Source organism: Molossus molossus, unplaced genomic scaffold (assembly GCF_014108415.1).
Source record: "Molossus molossus isolate mMolMol1 unplaced genomic scaffold, mMolMol1.p scaffold_m16_p_9, whole genome shotgun sequence".
NCBI classification, from domain to species: domain Eukaryota; kingdom Metazoa; phylum Chordata; class Mammalia; order Chiroptera; family Molossidae; genus Molossus; species Molossus molossus.
In genome coordinates, this window is record NW_023425403.1 from 22,402,462 (window position 1) to 22,422,035 (window position 19,574).

The following is a 19,574-nucleotide window of genomic DNA, read 5'->3' on the forward strand; positions in this document are numbered from 1 at the left end:
AGTTATAGCTGAGAACATGTGGTATATATTACATCGCCCAGGGAATTCAAGCCTCCGCAGTGTGGAGACACAGTGAAGGCTCATTTTAAAGCGAAGCGGTGGCCTTTGCTCCCTGTGTAGCTCTGTTACTTCCCAGTGTTTCTTATTAGCTTGACATTCATCTAGGGCTGCTGTGGATGGGACAGGGAAGTGGACATTGAAAAGGGACCGGAGTAGGGGTCTATGAAGCTCCCCCTACCCAGCAGCCCCCTCCTCCAGCATGCTCTCAGCACTTCACCCTGGCCACTGTGAAGTCTTACACAGTCCTCATTAAAGGGCTGAAGGCAGAGCTGTCCATGGTTAGAAAAAAAGTCCTAACTGTTGGTTGAAAACCAGGTAATAACAATCCTCTTGGTGAACAAAACTTACTAGAGGGCTGGGGAAGGAACGCTGGCTCTCAGCAGCAGGCAGGAGCAATCGCTGTTCCCAAGCTACCTCTCCAGGGAGGAATCAGATATCAGACTTTGCCAGGCCTCAGGTCCAACCCATAAGGTCCCACCTACATCCCCCACCCTATCCCAGCTTTGTTAGATTGCTAGCATCGATCGCTGGCTTTTCTCTGACCCAACCGTGGGTGAAGGAAAGAGCCAGCAAGACTGAGAGCGAGCAAGGTGGGGGTGGGAGCCTGCAGCCGCTTTTGCAGAGAGAAGAAGAGAAAGGAAAGAAGAGGGGTGGGGGCCATGGGGACTGCGCTTAACTGGTGCCTGCCTGCTTCCCTTTGATTTGATGGCCTTTATTCCTTCTAATTGGATAAAATAGGAAGTCACTGGCAGTCCTGTGTTGCTGGGTCTACTGATTTTACTCAGACCAGCCAGCGGCTCTAGAGTGCGGCTAGAGGGTGGGGGTTGGGAGAGGAGGGAGGAAAAAGAAAGAGATGGAGAGAGAGAGAATGTCTTTGAAAGAGGAGGGGGGGGAAAGAGCAAGAGACTGAAGAAAGAGAGCGCGGCCGAGGAAGAAAGTGAATGAGCGCTCCAGAAGCACAAAGAGGAGTGGTTGGGTGGGGGTGGAGGCAGGGCGGGGAGGGAGTCACCGCCCCTCCCGGCCGGCTCTTCCCTGCGGGTGCCTGCGCGAGGATGCTGTTTGCAGGGATGCTCCGAGGGCAGGCACCTGCTGCTCTGTTATGATTCAGCCTCGTTCCGCCGTCGCGCTAACCCTACAGGATGCTGTTTCTACTGTCACTGCTGCCTCTCCTGCCGCCGCCGCTGCTGCCGCCGCCGCCGCCAGCGCTGGTCCTGCTTTTGCTCTTACTTCTCCTGCATGACAGTTGTTTTCTCCATCTGAGCCGGCAGCAGCTTCAGATGCTCGAGGTGAGAAACATGCCTTTCGGTTTGGGCTACTGGTTTACTTAATCGACCCACCGGTCCGCTGGGTTTCTATTTTGGACCCTGTCCTCTGGACCAGCCGGGATGGTTTGGAGAAGCATTTAAACGAACTGCAAAAGTGGCCCCCAAACAGCGGTCAAGAATTACAATATACTTTTCTTTGGTAGTTGATAGAGGCTTTTCCCCCCTTCCTTCCTCCTGAACTCCTCTTGCTTTTGGTAATGGCCTTGGACTTGGACGCCTTATCGATTTCCCCCTGTAAGATGCTGTATCATTTGGTTGGGGGAGGCTCTGCATGGTAATGGACCGTGAGAGAGGCCGGGCCTTCTGGAGGTGAGCCGATGGAGACCTATTCCCCAGACATGTCTGAGGGAGCTGCTGAGAGGTCCTCCAGCCCCTCCACCCAGCTGAGTGCAGACCCATCTCTTGATGGGCTCCCAGCAGCAGAAGACATGCCAGAGACCCAGACTGAAGATGGGAGAACCCCCGGGCTCGTGGGCCTGGCGGTGCCCTGCTGCGTCTGCTGGGAAGCCGAGCGCCTCCGAGGTTGCCTGAACTCCGAGAAGATCTGCATTGTCCCCATTCTGGCTTGCCTAGTCAGCCTCTGCCTCTGCATTGCCGGCCTCAAGTGGGTCTTCGTGGACAAGATATTTGAGTATGACTCTCCGACTCACCTTGACCCTGGGGGGTTAGGCCAGGACCCTATTATTTCTCTGGATCCAACTGCTGCCTCAGCTGTGTGGGTGTCATCTGAGGCACACACTTCACCTGTCTCGAGGGCCCAGTCTGAACCTGAGGTTCAAGTTACAGTGCAAGTTGACAATGCTGTTGTGTCCCCTGAACCTTCAGCAGTACCAACCCCGAAGAATCGTGGTTTTACTTTTTCTTTCCTGCCGTCCACTGCTCCGTCCTTCCCTTCACCCACTCGGAACCCCGAGGTGAGAACACCCAAGTCAGCAACTCAGCCACAAACAACAGAAACTAATCTCCAAACTGCTCCTAAACTTTGTAAGTAGAGAGAGAGGTGGTGATGAATCCAGGACAAGGGTGGGCTTGAGGTCCTACAGAGTGCTCTCCGGAGCACTTAGCTGTTTTCTTGTCTTCTTGTGTTTTAATTACATGGTTTTGTTTAAGCATGTCATGTGACTGGGAGGCTCGGGGTGGCATTGAAGAGAGGAGTAAAAAGATCTCACAAACTGCTGGGTATGCATCATTGCTCTGCCAGCAGCTGCTTCTAGCCAGATTGTTAAAACTGGGGTGGGGGACCCAAAACTTCAGCGTCTCCGAGTTGTGCTTGAATTTAAGTTAGATTCACTTCATTTCCAATATTTTTTTGAAATTTGAATATCAGATCATCATTTATTTATTTTTTATGCAAGTGTGACTTCCATATAGCAGAGAGTATGATTTTTGTCTTTCTTTTCCCCTAGCGTCTTCCTGTTCCCTCTCTCCACCTTTTCCGTATCCTCTGCCTCCCAGAAAGCCCGTCTCCATCTCCGTGTTCTGTCCCCTCAGCCACTTCTCCCCACGTTTGCATTTAATTGGTTCTTCCGGATACTGCATCAAGAATTTAGACATTGACAGCGCTCGCCTCTCACCAGCATCAAATGATCGGTGTCCTGCCCGGATTGTAGTTTTGGTTACTGGGCACTTATTAAGAACTGCCTTATTTTATTCAACAGTACAATTCTGCATGAAAGGATTTTCCCAGATTAGTCTTGTCTTCTGTAATCAAATTTTAAGTAGCTTCCTTGGCAGTCATTAAAAAGTACAAGATCCATTAGTAAGGTGTACATCCTTTTTTTTTTTTTTGATCATGTGTCATTTGCTGCTCAGATTGCAGCAGCCCAGCTTAATAACCTGTGAGTGAAGAGAGCCCACGCTTTTAAAACAATGCAGAACAGTCCGCTGCCGTTTGTCCTGGGTCACTGCAATGCTTTGTAATGGAAAGTAGGCAAGGATGGAACCATGACAAGTCAGAATGTTCTAAACATGAATATAGAAGGGAAGAGTTTTCTGTAGCTTTTAAAAAACTGTTTTTAACGTGCTTTTTGTTTCTCTGTCTTCTGTCACTATTTTCCGTCGATGAATATCTCCTTAGTAGAAAATTGTAAGAGATCAGAGAACTTGGTTCCCAGTAACATATGTAAAATCTCTCAGAGTTAAAGGTGAGTTGAGGATGAGGATGCAGTGATTAAATACTCCTTCTGTTTCTCTCTAGATCAGTGGTTCTCAACCTTCCTCATGCCGTGACCCTTTAATAAAGTTTCTCATGTTGTGGTGACCCCCAACCATAAAATTATTGTTGTTGCTATTTCATAACTGTAATTTTGCTACTGTTATGTCTTAGGCGACCCCAGTGGAAGGGTCGTTTGACCCCCAAAGGGGTCGTGACCCACAGGTTGAGAACCACTACTCTAGGTGGTATTGAAGAATAAAGAATATCTCTTCCAGACATTATTCAGGGTGAGGGAGAGCCGTGTGTTATAAAAACACAGGAAAACTTAATTTCTGCTTTTGATTCAAGATTGTTTCATACACACCAGTTTCAGTGGCAGAGGTTTCAAAAAAAAAAAAAGAGGCTTGTTTTTCAGGTGTAATTAGGGAAGAAGCTCCTTTCTGCAGACAGTGCTTTGTATCTTTATCAAATCCCTGAAGCATCATTAAAGGTCTGACAGACACCCCTGCATTCACCGCCTCTTCCCACCTGGCACAGTGACCGGGAAATAACACCCAGATGAAATGACAGGCTATAAAAAGCAAATACAGACCCTGCCAGGAGAAGCAAAATTCACCGCGAATCAAGGCTACTTCTGCGTCTTTAGCCTTTTAAACTTGCCTTTAATGAACATATGGTCAGACAGGTTTAGTGGTCCAGAGAAAGAAAGAGGACCCTGTGGGAAAAACTTGTCAGTTAAATTCCGTAATTTTATCATCGGAAGAAAACAAGCAAACAAAGAAACGTTCAGCTCGTTTTCCTGATCTAGGACCATACCAAAAAGTATGTGGTGACTTTTGAGAAATTCTTTTTTAAGGTACATTCTTCTGCTGAGTGTTTTACTAGATTATACATTCCCTATAGTTTCCTTTTTAAATGATTTTTTTTCCAAGCCAGGACATTGATTTTCTGGCACTTGTGATGAGTGGAAGAGATTTACTGCTGCCTAAAAGCATCCCAGTGACCAGTGCTCACCCTGCTGCACAGCCGCAGCCTTGGAAACAGGCCTGGAGACGCAGTCTGGGAGGCAGTTTTCTCCCGGAAAGTTCGGAATGGACAGTTGGTTAACACTGCACAGCATGCAGGGTTTTCTGTGTGGGGAAACTGTGTTAATTTTTTAGAATAGTGCCTAAAACCCACAAACTTATTAATATCCAAAATATTGTGACTCTTTTTTTTCTTTTTTTAAAGGTTGGTCTCAGGAGCTTTGTTTGCAGACACTGATAAAGGGTTGCTTTTGTTGTTTAAAAAAGCGTGTAAGCATCAACTAAAACGAAGCCAAAAAAAAAAAAAAGGCTTGGGACTGGATGTTGTCATCTCTTTGAGTTTTTTCTTTTCATCTAAGAAAATATTGCTTAGTCACAGAAAGAACTGGAACTTTCATCGTGCACATTTTTTGACAGTAACTAAGCATCATAGTGTATATTCTAAAATGACAGTATTATATCCAACGCATGCTCTACATTGGTTTCAGGAGTTTCTCCCTCTTCTATCTGTCTCAGCAGATTCAGCATATTATCCACAGAGCTGTAACCTTCAAGGTCATAGTCTGTTGAGGGCTAATTGATTCTTCTTTATCCTTGAGTCTGAGACAGTGGAGGAAAGACAAGCCTAGTAATTGTGTCTGCTGTATTATTTCCCAAACCAATATACCTATTAGTATTAGGGTTTTATTCTATAAATATTGGAAGTACTCTCTTTTTCCCTGATTCCTTTAAAATTAAAATATCATTAGTCTTTATTATAGTAAAAGGCAAATCATAGCATTTAAAATTGCCTGTGGATATGGTGGCTGTGCATCTTTTCTAAAATGATATTTCCTTCATATGGTAACATATTTTCATGTTATCGCCATAGGAATCTATGTATACATCTAGATCTTAAGAAATCTAATACAGGGCTAAAAATGTATATAATTCTGAAGTTTTTCTATGTGTTATTAGTGGTTTTTCACTACCACCCTCATTATATCACGATGATAATAATTAAGTTTTTTGTTTTCAGCCAGTCACACTTGAACCATTCATTTGTAGGATTGTTTTGCCTGGGTTTTTACATTTTTCTTACCCTCTATTTGTGTGGAAAGAACTGACTCTGGAAGATTGCAAACTTAGAGTACTATAAAAAGAGCTGATTAATTAAATGGTAGCCAGGAAACTATGGTGCCATCCTGAAAGAAAATGTCTTTGTGTATGGGGCAGCCAGCTGGACAGCAGTCTTGGGGACACGAATGTATTAGTAATTTTCATCTTAGGCCACATTTGTTTTGCTCTGTCTTAAATCTTTGTATTGGTTTGCATGGCAAACCATTGTTACCACAGTGATGATATGAATCTCTACCACTTGCAAAGCTCAACACGATTCATTTAATTTACAGAGGATGTCTTCCCTTCCATTTAAAATGGCATTCATTTTTACCCTAATAGATTATTTTAGATTCTTGCAACTGTTCTTGTAGGTATTTCAGAATAGTGTTCTCAACTAACTTTTCTCCACTTTGACCATACTCATTTAAACCCTAAGATATTAGAAACTGAAAGATCCCTAATTTGAACCAAATCGTTTTATACATTTCCTGATGAGGCAACCTGGACTCTGCACAAGTTAGTGAAATTATTTTATTAAAATTCACAAACCCTAAAAGGTTCAGTGAAATCCAAAAAGTATGAAACGCAGCGGTGACCTGCCTCCTGTCCTCCCGTCCCCGTTCGAGAGCGAGAGCCCGAGACGCGCTCGTGGTTTGAGTGGCATCCCACCGATGCGGCCCACGGTAGGGAGGCCCTGTGAGAGGAGCCCCGGTCAGGCATGCGGGGTTCATACTATTCATATTAAATTTTCTTTTTCCGTTCTTGTTTTGCCTTTATACAATTTTCAGTAGTGGTGGTCTTTTCCCCTTTTTATTTGACCATCCATACAGTGTTCAGCTTGCTTTGCAATCTGCTGCGGTTGTCTGGGGGGGCTCTTTCCTGCCATGTGGCAGACAGCTAGATGACTCGCCCCTTTGCTGCACAGTCCTCTTTGTTTTTCCTTGATGGTCCCCAGATCAGTGTTTTTCCTTCCTCTCCCTTCCCATTCTATCTTGAATATGTCTTATTTTTCTAATTAGGCCATTTTGACTTTATGTATCAATATGTCATCACATTCTAAGATAGCAAAGCATCGTCACCTGTCTGTCTTTCACATAACTCTTGCACTGTGATACTGAACGGTATTTACACATAGTGCAAAGATACATACAAGAAAATGTCTCCAGCCAATGAGCAGTGTACTGGTTTGTTAGCGGCACAATAAATTCAGACTTTTGTTCCTCTTCTTTATCTCTCCCTCTTCTTTTCCTTAGTATGTTCCATGCCAGTTTTTCTGCTGACGCCTTTGCATGTTAGTGCAAGTCAGCATTTCTACATTCCCAGAAGATCCCTATGCCCCAAATGACACGTCTTTGTTCTTCCTTTAATAATAGCCTGTACTTCTAAAGCATGGCAGAAGAGAGGATTTGTAAATTTAGAAAAGGATGCATAAAAAGTTATGACTTGTCTAACGTTAAGCTAGAAGTCCCTAAGATTTAGGAATATAACTCTTGTCCACTGAATCTATTTGACTTTCTATTAAACCATAAACTATACCATGTCAACTTTTATGCTCATGTTTCCATTTTATTATTTTTTCGTATGTTAGTGATTCTCTTCTATTATTTCCTCTTTTTACTCATTTAATGAGTATATATTTAGTACCTTCTGTGCGCCAGGCACAGTTCAAGATTAATACTGTGGCAATGAAAAACAGTAAACGTCCTTGCCCTCAGAGGGCTTACATTCTAATGGATGTTACGAATTTACTTGCACAGCTCAATTTGAAGTATTTCTTTACTTTCCTAACCATATACTCTCTGAATTCAACATTTCATCTGTTTACCTTCATTGTATTCACATTTTGGCCATCACTCCTGTTCCTCCTCTGGTGTTTCTCTTGTAGTATTGTTGAATTCTGAAGATTTGCCAGCAACACCCTGCATCTTAAAGTGACACGATCCCAACCCTGCTCCCAACAAGTTGGGTACCTTGTGTGATTCATGTTTGGACTATGCGGCACTATTTAAACAAGTCATTGGAGTCATTGGAAAAGTAGTATTTGTTTGGGTCTTTAGGAACACACTCTTAAGTGGAAAATATGTATATAATTCTATTAGTATATTGAGTCTAAGATTATTTTCAGATTCTAGAAAACGGATTGCTGTAAATATGTTTTGTTTTCACTTTCTGTTCATATTTTCTAGTTATTCTTTTGGCTTACAGAACAAGAATATTAATATATTTCCAAGGAATTTTAGCTATACTGTCCAAAGTCTTGATTCTGCCATTCAGTTATTTAGTTCTCAAACTGTTAAAAACTTGGGTTCATATATTATTCACACGAGAAGTGATTGAGTAGAAATGAATAAAGTTAATCCTCATCATTTTAATTTTGTTGAATTTAATTACATATATATGTATGTGTATCTGCATTCAAAGGTTATTTCTGAGTAATATAATTGGCATTCTATAATCGTAGAATTTTATATATTGGGCATTTGTAGAGATTATTTGAGTGACTTCCAAAGGGTAGAAATTAATATCTGGAAAACTTAAGTGACTTGCCCAAGGTCACTACAACTAGTTAGTGTCAGTGCTGATACCCAAACCAAAATAATGCTTTCCTTTGCTACATCATTTTTTTTTCCAAATTGTTTTTAGCTTTTATATTCAAATAGTTCAGTAGTCTCCTCATTTTGGCCATTTGGCTTTCTCCAGTTTCAGTTACCCATATTCAACTGTGGTCCAAAATTATTAAATAGAAAATTCCAGAAATAAACAATTCATAAGTTTCAAATTGCATGCCATGCTGAGTTGCATGATCAAATCCCACCCAGGATGTGAATCATCCCTTTGTCCAGTGTACCCACACTGTATACACTGCCCTCCTGTTAGTCACCTGCACCTGACACGGTTATTGGGTTGCTTATCATAGTGAGACCATATTCACATAACTTATTACAGTATATTGTTATAATTGTTCTGTTTTATTATTAGTCATTGGTGTTAATCACTTCCTGTGCCTAATTTATAAGTTAAACTTTATCTCATATATATATATATGTGTGTGTGTACCAAAAACAAAAACCATACATATGTCATGCTTCATGGCCTTGAGCAAGTTATATCATTGCTCTGTTTTCTCACTTGTATATGAGAATAGTAATATGCATTTGTTGGGGCTGTTGGGGAAAAACTTGTGATGTTGGAAAACACCAATTTCTAGAACTAGAACATAGCAAATATGAAAGAAGTACTAGTCTTCTTCCTTATTCTGTGAATCTCTTTTTCACTTATTCTTTTCTTCCTTTGATTTTGACAGAGCGGTTCTGTATTAAAGTTTGGAGACTTAAGCTGGGGAGTGTGGGGAAGCTTATGAAAAGCTTAGCAGTGTGGTGAGAGTTGAAGATGCATCGTGGAGATGTGCAAGTTGAACTGGAAACTTGACATCAAATCCCAGCTCTACCACCTCTAGACTACCTGACTTTAAACAAATCACTGCACTACTTGAGGTTTAGGATTTAACATTCACACAAGTGGGGATGTTAATACCTAAACTTTCATGCTATTGTGTTAAGGACTAAATAAGTGACTATAGTGAAAAAATACCTGATATTAGGACAAATATTAACTTCCTCTCTACAAGAGTTCATATATACCCGTATTCACAAGTGTCAACATTTCTAGGAAAAAATGTAGGGAGTATTAACAGGTGAATTCATTTGTTATTTCTTAGAATGATATAGAACTTTATTAGTTTCTTGAACTATAGTGCCATAAAAAGAAGTACCCCAGAAAAAATGGCTAGAATGCATAGATTATTACTCTTTAGGTAATGTCCAAAAGTCACGGTGTGAGGGTCCTTCTTATAGGCAGACTGATAAGGAGTTACTGGTTAAGAGGGGAAAAGACAGGTAGTGATTAAAATTGTGTTTGTCAAGAAAGTAGGTTCTAAGGGAAGATTGGGATAATGAAAAGGAATCTATACAGTTTAGATGCAGTGCGTGGGAAAACTTGGGCTGGAAAGATGATGTATCCTTCTTTATCTGAATAAAAATTATGTTCACCTAGCTCTTGTCATTGTTTCAAACTAGGAAGGTGTTTTCAGCATTTCACAAAACCCATGGAAATAACAATTTACATAGAATAATTTTACATGAGTCAAATTAAACATAGTTATTTTAATATTGTTCAAAATATTAAATATGTAATACATATACATAATATTCTAAATGAAAGGGGAAATGATGATTACTTAATAAATACTCTTGGGTAAATAAAATTATTTAAAATATAGAGGAAAAGGCTGTTTATCAATAAATTTAGAAACAAAAACAAAACTCTAGCCCCATATCTAATTGTGTGAGGCTTATAAAAATTAAAAGAAAAAAAATTGTTATATAAGTAGAGAATAATTGTACCTTAAATATATGCTGGAGATTTTGTTACAGTGAATTTGAAATAGTATTAACTAGATTATTGGTCACAATTCCACAGAAAGAAAAAACAGTGCTGTTCTGCATATAGGCACTTATAAGGGGCGTCGGTGTTTTTGTTGTGTACCTAATGACTTTTCTTGCACAGAGATGTAATTTGTTAGAGCTTGTAATTTACAAAAATGTGTAGTAATCAGTATAATATATGTTTTTATTTATTAGTTAACATAGAAGTAGAAATGAGTGAAAACTCTGTGTGTTGGTTATCTTGATTCTTACTAATTCAAGAATAATAGACTTACTGCGAAACTGAACTCTGAATCCATATTGGAGCAATTAGGCAGCCACTACTAAGGGCAAATATTTATTAGCAACAATCTAGGGCAGATTTTACCTGGGTATAAGCTTTCCTGACGATGAAGAGGAAAGAAGCTGCTAGACCTAATAAAACATGATGAACTATAATCGAAATCTTCCTAAGTTAAAGCATTTTTTATAAAAAATAGGATATGACAAGATGAGCCTTGATACACTATAATTTTCACTGATATGCACTTGAGTGTGTGAGGTGTTGTCATCTGAGTAAAAGGGGAAATTTGTGAACTTTATTTTTAACAAAAGTTAGTACAGAATGTAATGCTCATATAATCATGCAATTAAAAAATCTCCTCCGTAACTCATTTTCTTTTAAAAATTCATAATTTAAAATTAAACCAAGTTTTTGCAAATGTATATGTACTTGGAAGGAAGAAGATTGCAACAATGGCAGTTGCCCTAGAAAACAATTTATAGGCAAACAAATGACATGACAACTCTCAAGTCTTTTTTTGTTTGTTTGTTTGTTAATGCTCACCTGAGGGCATTTTTCCATTTTTTTGTTCAGGTAGAGTGGGAGGGACAGAGAGAGAGAGAGAGAGAGAGAGAGAGAGAGAGAGAGAGAGAGAGAAACATCAACATGAAAGGGACACATCAAGTGGCTGCCACCCGCACGACCAACCAGGGCCGGGGACAAACTGCAACCAAGGTACATGCCCTTAGCGGGAACTGAACCCGGGTCCCTCAGGACCGCAGACCGACTGTCTATCCGCTGATCCAAACCGGCCAGGGCAACAACTCTCAAGTCTTAACTTTGGTACCTATGTTGGTGTCAGATACTGACATCCTTTTATTTAGATAGTTCTCCTCCCTTCTCCCTCCCTTTCTTTCTTCCTTACTTGCTATCCTACAGTTACTCTTCTCCATTAGTCTGCTATTTCCTACCCCACCATCACGTCTTCTCCAGTGATGTCACAGGACATTCCTCCTCAGTTCTCCCGCCCTGTTCTGAAGCCAGCGTCCAAGAGCATCAAAGGTTATGGAGCAGATGGATGGCCCCGACCTGTGGTTTCTCATCAGATGGGTTGGGGGGAGACTGAATGAGACCTTAACCGCAGACTTGACCACGATTAGCCTGATGACTTTCAGTGTTGCCTCTTCCTTTGCTAAGTAACAGGAAGTATTTGTTTTATGAAGTATGTTTGTGTCATGCAATAAAAGCTCCATAAATAAATGGAATGATCTAAGGACAGTGGAATTGAACTCTTGTTAGCATTTGTTTGTAATCCCTTGGTGGAGCTTCCTGGCTCATAATTGCTTGCTCTTCTGGGAGCAGAAGGGATCAGTAACCATTGATTGTTACATGATGCTAAGTATTGCCTACGAAGCAAATCTTAAGAATGATTAGTGGCCGCGTTCAGTGTTACAACTGCAGTCACTCTTCTCTATAATCCTTAAAACAAGCTGGATTTTTACAATTTTTTTCCATTCCACAATTCATGATTTTTCAAAAAGAGGAGAAAGAACAATTTCATGTAATCTGGGAAGACTTGGTTTACATTGGAAAACAAAAACATTATATAAAATTATTATTTCAGTATTTTTATCTTTCTACTTCAATGACAATAGGGAGATATTTAAAGTAAGCCCTGCCCAGAAAGTTCCATTTCATAAGACTGTCATTTTAGCTGATCTGCACTGTGAAACTCGAGGTACACATAGCCAATAACCTATATCCCCCACCTGTTCCGTAAGCTATACATGAAAACATGGTATCAGTATAGTAAATCTTTGGCTTCTCAAAATCCTTGGGAAATTAGTTGTTCTAGATAGCTGAGTTTTCTAAATAGCTGATCATTTATCACCTTGAAACTTTACTTCTGTTCATTTTAGATCAAAATATTTTAATAATCAATGCTACTTGCTAAATGGAATTTATCTACATAATGTTGACTACTGTGATGTCTTGAGTACATAGTGGGTTATAATTTTCTTGAATGCTGTGATCTCATTAGGACATATTAAGTTATACTAGGAATTCTAACCCCAGACCTATATCTATTTTCAACTTATTCTGGGTTCTTGCATAATCCTGATTAGAATTTCAGAACTTTAAGACATCATAGAGACACTTTCAACCCAATCTTTCTTTTCTTCTGGAACAGAGAAGTAGGCTCAAAGGTGTTCAGTTTCTTGCCAGAGGTCATAGAGCCAGAACATTTTGATGATATTTTTTCATATTCTCTGCTTTCAGCCATGAAGTTACTTTGTAAACACTATATATTAATGAAACTTTTTTACATTCCTGTTAATGTACAGTTCTGATATCCTATGGGGTTTGTAAATCAAGTTTTAAGCAGGTTAAACATTTATGTAAAAGATAAAGTGTCTCTGAGTAAGGTTCTCTCCTTCCGAAAATGCCAAAGAGTTGGTGACATATATTTTCTTACCAAACCTGACTCTTCCTGTGTGCCAGGTCGGCAGAGTTCAGGAATGGATGTGAATGCAGATGCAGGGGAAGAATGACTCCGTTGTTCCCTGAGTGCTTAGATTTAGAGGGCCTGAGTCTAGCGCCCAGATATTTTATTTGTTCACTTGTTACTCTTTTCATTATATGTAGAATGGGGGTAGGCAGTTTTTAGACTCTTTAGACATTGTTCAGAGGATCTAATAGGAAATGTTGTTTTGAACACATGAACTCTACAAAATTAGTTAATGTGCTTTATTGGATCTATTGCAAAATTGATTTGAAAAAATCTTACGATTCACGAAATAGACATTATTTTTATTTCATTGTTATTTCTTGGTTTGACCATAGCCACTATTTAGAAAACACTTATATTGTCTCATAAACTCTTCTCTGGTATTCCAGGTCCTGACATAGCAGAACCCCAAACTTTCTGTCTAGCCCAACTCTACCTGCTCTTCCCCGAAAACCATACGGGCCATGCTCTAGCCAAGTGGGACGCTACCTGGAATATTATTTTGTTTCTCTTCTCCATCCATTTCTTATTCTGTTACTTCTACCAAAACTATTCTCTCTCCATAATCTCTCCCTTCCCAAATTCTGCTCAGGCCTCAAGAACAGACCGGACGGAACTCGTTTTCAGGCGCTGATCACAGTATCTAAGTGCATGTCAGAGGCGGACCGCACCTCCTCTGCAGCGCTGGCGGGGGGCTCCGGCCCTGCCTAAGTCCTTCTGAATTCTCACTCGCGTGTTCGCGTTTGGATGCTTGCTTATTACTCATATGAGACTGAACATTTTTTGAGAGTTACAGCCGATTCATTTTGATGCCCTGTACAGTGCCTGGAAAAATCTTTTATAAAGTAGGTGTCCTATTTGCCTATTTGGGGAATAAATATTGAGATACACCAAGAGTGACTTCTTACGGAGGCATAGGAAGGATGAAAATGATCTGAAACCATATATCATAAGGTAGAGAGAGAGACAGGTAGATAGAGAGACCAATATAGCTCCATCTATATATAGATTTCTGTGCAGTTTTAAAATTAAATCGCCTTTCCTTAAATTCCAAATGGATATCTTTGTATTGCTATATAACAGGCTTGACGAAAGGGACAGGGATTTCAATGGACGGATTGGGAAATTCTATGGATATGAAACCATCTGGTTTGGTTTGTTCACGTGGATTTCCTCAGTGTGACTTGTGTCGCCGTCATAGCTGCATTGTTCTTCGGAATGAGAAGGAGAGCTGAGAAATGTAACCGCCAGTCCACCTGTCCGCCAGAAATAGAATTCCACGGTCTAGGTGGTTGGAGAGAGAAAGCTGTCCTCAACCTCACTAGCCACATGCCATCGATGGATATTCTGTGGACAGTCATACGCGTGCATGCTTCAGGGTATGGCTGTGACTCCTTACTCTGTAATAAGGGACACAGTGAACGTCCCTTAGTTGTTGAAGAACAATTGCAAAAGCTTTGGATGCCATAATGCTAGCATTTTCGCACAGCAGAAAGCTGCTCATTATCCAGACATCGTCAATAAATTAACATGATGATTGGTGCTGTCCCCAATGAGAGAGTGATTTGGAAGTATCTAAATTTTATTAAAGAGGGTCACAGCAGAACCATTAACATTTCAAAGATTTAAGAGTTCTTATAGATAAGCTCGTCAAAATATTTTTCTTTACTCCTAAGGAAATGATTGGACGTTACATATTTTCATAGTTAGTGAGAAACAGAGCCTGGTCCAAAAAAAAAAAAAAGGGTATTCCATCTGATTTTGTACTTTTTTAGTACCCCGTGCTCCTTTACATTAAATAATTTTTTAGAGCCAAATAAACTTAATTTTTCTCATCTTTTCCTATACTTTTTCAAGTGCCTAGTCAGTAGGCTCTGTTCCAGAGTTTATCTCTAAAAGGAGAAAACAGACAAAAGAATAATGAGCAAGTGAATTGTGCACTATTTTAGAAGGTGGTAAGTTGTGGAGAGAAAATAGCCAATACAAGGCGGTCAAAGCGCTGAGGGAGAAACGTGCAGATTTTAAACAGAGAGATCAGCGTGAGCCACACCAGAAAGGTTAACAGTTACTGGAGAACTTGAAAGATGATACTTAGTTCAATTTAGGGGTGAAGAAGCAAGGGGAGCATTGACGATATGTATGTAATTATGATGGGTGTCGCTACTTCAGGTGAACGGAAAGGCACCACTGGAGCTCGAGGTGATACAGGCACGTTAGCGTCAAAGTAAGGGGACCCGTTTGGTTGGTTTGAGGGGACTGGTTGATAGCCTGCATTTATTGAACATGCATTGTGTGCTCAGTGTTTGCCATGTGTTAGTCAACCTTCAAACACACACGTGAAAAACATGAGCTGGCGCTATTATCGTCCTTCTTGGAGGATAAATTGATTAGAGCAGAAGAAACTGATGGTTCAGACATTAAAATAATAAGGATGATGATCATCATAATCTGAATGGTGCAAGAAAGTGGGAAGAAACCCATAGGTATAAGAGAGACTAGGAAGAAGAATCCCACAGGACTAATCGAATGTAGGAAAGGAAGGAAGGAAATTATTTTGCACACATCAGTAATTTAATGTTGTTAAATTAATGCATTTCTGAATGACAAGATCATACATTTATTCAATGTGTATTTATTGTGTTCTAAGTCTACATATTCTGTAATGTACGGAATCAGGAGATTTATGGTAGGAAGTGACTTGTGCTCCAATTTCAAGGAAGCAGTCGCTGCTTTTTCCTGATGGACTCTCATAATTAAATAATATTAATTATTCTTCCCTGGCATTATATAAAAATTAAAATGGATAGAATCCAGAATTGAAAGGCATTTTTATTTTACTTTTTATTGACATTATTCACTGTTGCTGATTAATCAAAATCTTTTGCTGATGTATATCCTCTTAAGCACCAGTAACTTATATACTGAGATTTCTTTTGATACGGCAATTATATACAGAATTACATATTGTTTTTGTAGTTAGTGCATTCTAGTACATAGTCTGTGTGTAGTGTATTTAGAGCATACTACTTATCTTTTTCAAATTCTTTGATGTTTGTGATGCTGTGTGTGAATTCTCAGCTTGTAATTGTACCAGTATTACCAAAGCATGTAGAGAATATTAGTATTACAAAGTCATTGTAAATTTTTTCATGGAAAATTCCAACAAAGCTATACACATATATAATAAATCCCTCAAGTTAGTTAATTCAATTGGTTCAAAATATGAACTGTGAAATACTGAAGTTGATATAAAATTTTAGCAGACTATTAATAATAACATTCTCAGTTTGTGGCTCTTTCATCCAGGTAATTTTAGTGATATATGTGCTATGTTCTAGGGACAGGAATATTTCAGGATTAAAGAGGCAATCAGTATATTGGTACATTTATTCAGTTTTTCAAAGCTGATAAATGGAAACAGGCAATGTAATTTACACAGTTAATAAACAAGCCTTTGATACTGGAGGTGTATCAAATATAGCATGGCTGTAGATGTAAGTGCTTAATGCTAGAAACATTTCCTTATTTGGTTGTTTATTTAAAACAGTGATTGTTAATCTTTCGCAAGTTAGTATTTTTGGAATCAGAGTAGAAATAAGTATAATAAAATACTTCTGGTGATTAAAACATTGTATAAAAAGAAAAGACTTGAGCAAGAAGTTGAGCATACTATTTTAATGTGATTGGAATATTTAATATTTTGTACTCAAATTCCCATTTGAATTCGAATTCATTCAGTGATGCAAAAATTCCAATTTCTGTTCCTCTTGCCTGCTGTCTGATCTTGATCTTGCATTTCTTGAAAGGGAACTTCTTTTGTGAACAGCTCTTTTGCTTTTGCACCAAAATTCCTTCGTGTCCAAAGTAGTAATGGAAAGAGGAAGCTGAAGTTCAATATTTTAGCTTAGAAATTAGGATTTAATTCTACTAACTTTTCCTTTATGCATGTTGAATATGTAAACTTGTGTACATTTGTGGGTTCTTTGTTCCAGAGAGACTTCAAAATCAAGGTGAATTGGGGGCAGAGATCAGAGACTGACTGTTCTTAGCATTTCAAAGTCTGTCCTCTGGGCCCTGCTCAGAGATGGAAATCCCTAGTCACTCCACGTGAAATCTCTGAGTAACACGACAGGAAAGGACTCAGTTTAGATACATTGACTTTCACCTTTGGTTTTCAAACCTGCAAATAGAAGCAGTATTTTCATGGGGGGAAAAAATGAGGGGAAAAAATGGAGAGGCCGGGTTCCTGTCCATTTTGTCTCACTTCCAGTTTGCCTTGAACAAACGTAATGCAGGAGTAGCTCTAGAAACACGCCCAAATTTCAGTCTAGTTTAGTTCATGTAGGGTGTGGAGATCAAAACAGTGGTGTCCCTGTTGTTTTTTATGAATTCAGTCCATTTTGTGAGAAACAGAATTTCCTAGGGAGACGTACTGATAAATGTAGTTTCTTTATCTTACATTCAACCTGTCCCTGCTTCCTACAAAGATGCTTCTAACTAAAGTAAGAGAGAACGGACTTCTTTCTTCTTTTCTTAACCTATTTGATCATTTATAAGATTTTCTCTCATCCTTAGTCATTAAAGCTCTCTGACCAACTTGGACGACTGACGACACATTAGACCATTGTCAACAGGTTATCAGTTCCGAAGTACATTTTGCCTCTGAATTTTTTATAAAGAGTCTCAGGACATGTTCCCACAGGTGATGCTGATGCTGAGAAGGAGGCAGAGAGCACTATGCAGCTCCTTTAAAATGCAGGATCTTGGTGGAGGACCTTTTTCCCTTCCTCAACTCTTGAGTCCCTGGGAAGAGTCCAGGCCAGGATTTCCCGTTACGATGTAGTATGCTTTGTGTTGTCAACAGAGTGTTTTCTCCATCTGAGCTCATGGAAACCATCCAGTTTCTAGCTCTAATGGGTCTCAGTCAGAAAACTGTGAGTGTAGGTGATGGAAGTGGCAGGGCTGTGTTGGCCTTCTTGGCCATGTGCCAGCTGGGACTGAGTGGCCTGAGCGGGTCGTCCGAGAGACTCCTGGGTCACCAGCTTCACCACACAGCTGTCTCATTGGGCAGATTGGGACTGTTTCTTGCTTTATGCATGCCAGAGACCTGGTGAAGGCCCCGATCTCATTTTGGCATAGTTCATTATACCAAGAATTAGTCTCCTATTTTACCTGTTTATTTTTTAGTTTTCAGAGCAAAACATTCGTTTTCTGTTTAATTTCTGTACTGTAGGATTCCTCTTGTTTTGAGGGAATAGGAGGTACCTGCTTCTCTGACTCCAGCAAGCAGACACTGTAGTTTAGAAGTAGAAAAAGCAGAGGACATGTTGGTGTCAATAGTCCCTATTGTTTAATCGGTTTGGATCCAACTTCTAACAACACTGATGTCCTCTTTTTCCCCTTTCACTAAATAACAGTTTTCTTTAGATCATGTAGAATAGAAATCTTTTCTTAATATTCCTTGATAAAGAATGTTCTATAAAGATGTATACGGAAATAGAGTATCAAAGGCTTACAAGGCAGAGTGTACCGCTGGTATAGACAGAAACCGAAGGGAGGGTTTGACGACCGAGTCCTTCCTGGAAATTACTTCCTTAAGCCTCGAAGTATTCCTGCTGGCGTACTGTTTAATGTGCGTTGTTCTAGATGTCCTTTACCTATTTCTCATTCATGATGAGTATGAGATGATAAAAGGATGACATGGAAATTCTAGGGAGAAAAGGCAGAAAGCAAAACATGGGGTAAGGCGTGTATACCGCATGCTGCTTTTACCAATGGGATTGACTTGACTCATTCATAATGCCTCAGGGGTGATACATCTTTTTGACAAACATCTTTTTGTCTTTCCTTCTTGCTGAGATCCACTTCAACCCTCTCACCCTCACCCCCCCCTCCAAAAAGGAAATAACAAGAGATTTCTGTAGCTTAGTAAATTCCACATTCTAGAAATACAGACAGCCTTTCGTATGCACCCCAGAAAAAGAAAATAACCGAGAATGCTGCAATCTACACGTGTCTTGAATTGTTCCAGATGTTTAAAGCCCAATGGCTGTGTCCAGCAAGAAGTAGATCAGCTGGGTAAGGTCAGATTGGAGTCTGGTATCTGGAGTTAAGCAGCTTTCTCTGCTGGGTACTAGCATTTGAATTAATAGAGTGGTTTCTAATGGATTTTTTAAAAAAATGTCGCAGTTTATCTGAAATTTGGTTAAAAAATATTTCATCAAGTACTTTGGAGAAATGATTGAAGTCTTTTTAGGTCAGGGCTTTCAAATCCATAGTTTTGTCTCATGGCATGTGCTAAAATGGCAAAGTGTGATTTGCCTAGCCAGGTTGCAACCTACGCCCACCTTTAGAAATACTGTTTATTATAAAAATACTGTTTATTGTTTCTGTTACTCTCATCTTCATGAGAGAGGGTTGGGAAAGTGAAAATTGCAAAAGAAAGAAAATAACATATAATGCAGTTCGATGTCTCGAATTCCCATCCTGTGTAGATATGTGTAAATGTTTACCAAAATGACATCTAGCTATGATCAATTTCATAACCTTTACAAATTTAATATTATATTATAGGCATTTTTATGTCAAAGTTTTAAACTCCTGAAATTTTTATGTTGACAAATCCTGTGAATTTTGAAGGATTCCCTTTTCTATTGAGCGTGTTCGAAGCCCTTTCTCAGTGCCTAACACAG

General features: G+C 39.6%; 1 protein-coding gene across 10 annotated transcripts in view; it reads left to right on the plus strand.

Annotated features, from left to right (window-relative positions):
• NRG1 (neuregulin 1) overlaps positions 1-19,574 on the plus strand; it is a 1,034,638-nt gene that overhangs the window by 924,301 nt on the left and 90,763 nt on the right. For 3 of the 10 annotated variants that reach the window (XM_036249748.1, XM_036249747.1, XM_036249753.1), the window contains exon 1: positions 1,267-2,369. The exons of the other annotated variants lie outside the window; for them this stretch is intronic. In XM_036249748.1, the coding sequence (XP_036105641.1) occupies positions 1,703-2,369 (667 nt within the window). In that variant the 5' untranslated portion in view covers positions 1,267-1,702. Of the gene's footprint in view, positions 1-1,266; positions 2,370-19,574 lie in introns of those variants that run through there. 10 annotated transcript variants of the gene reach the window in all.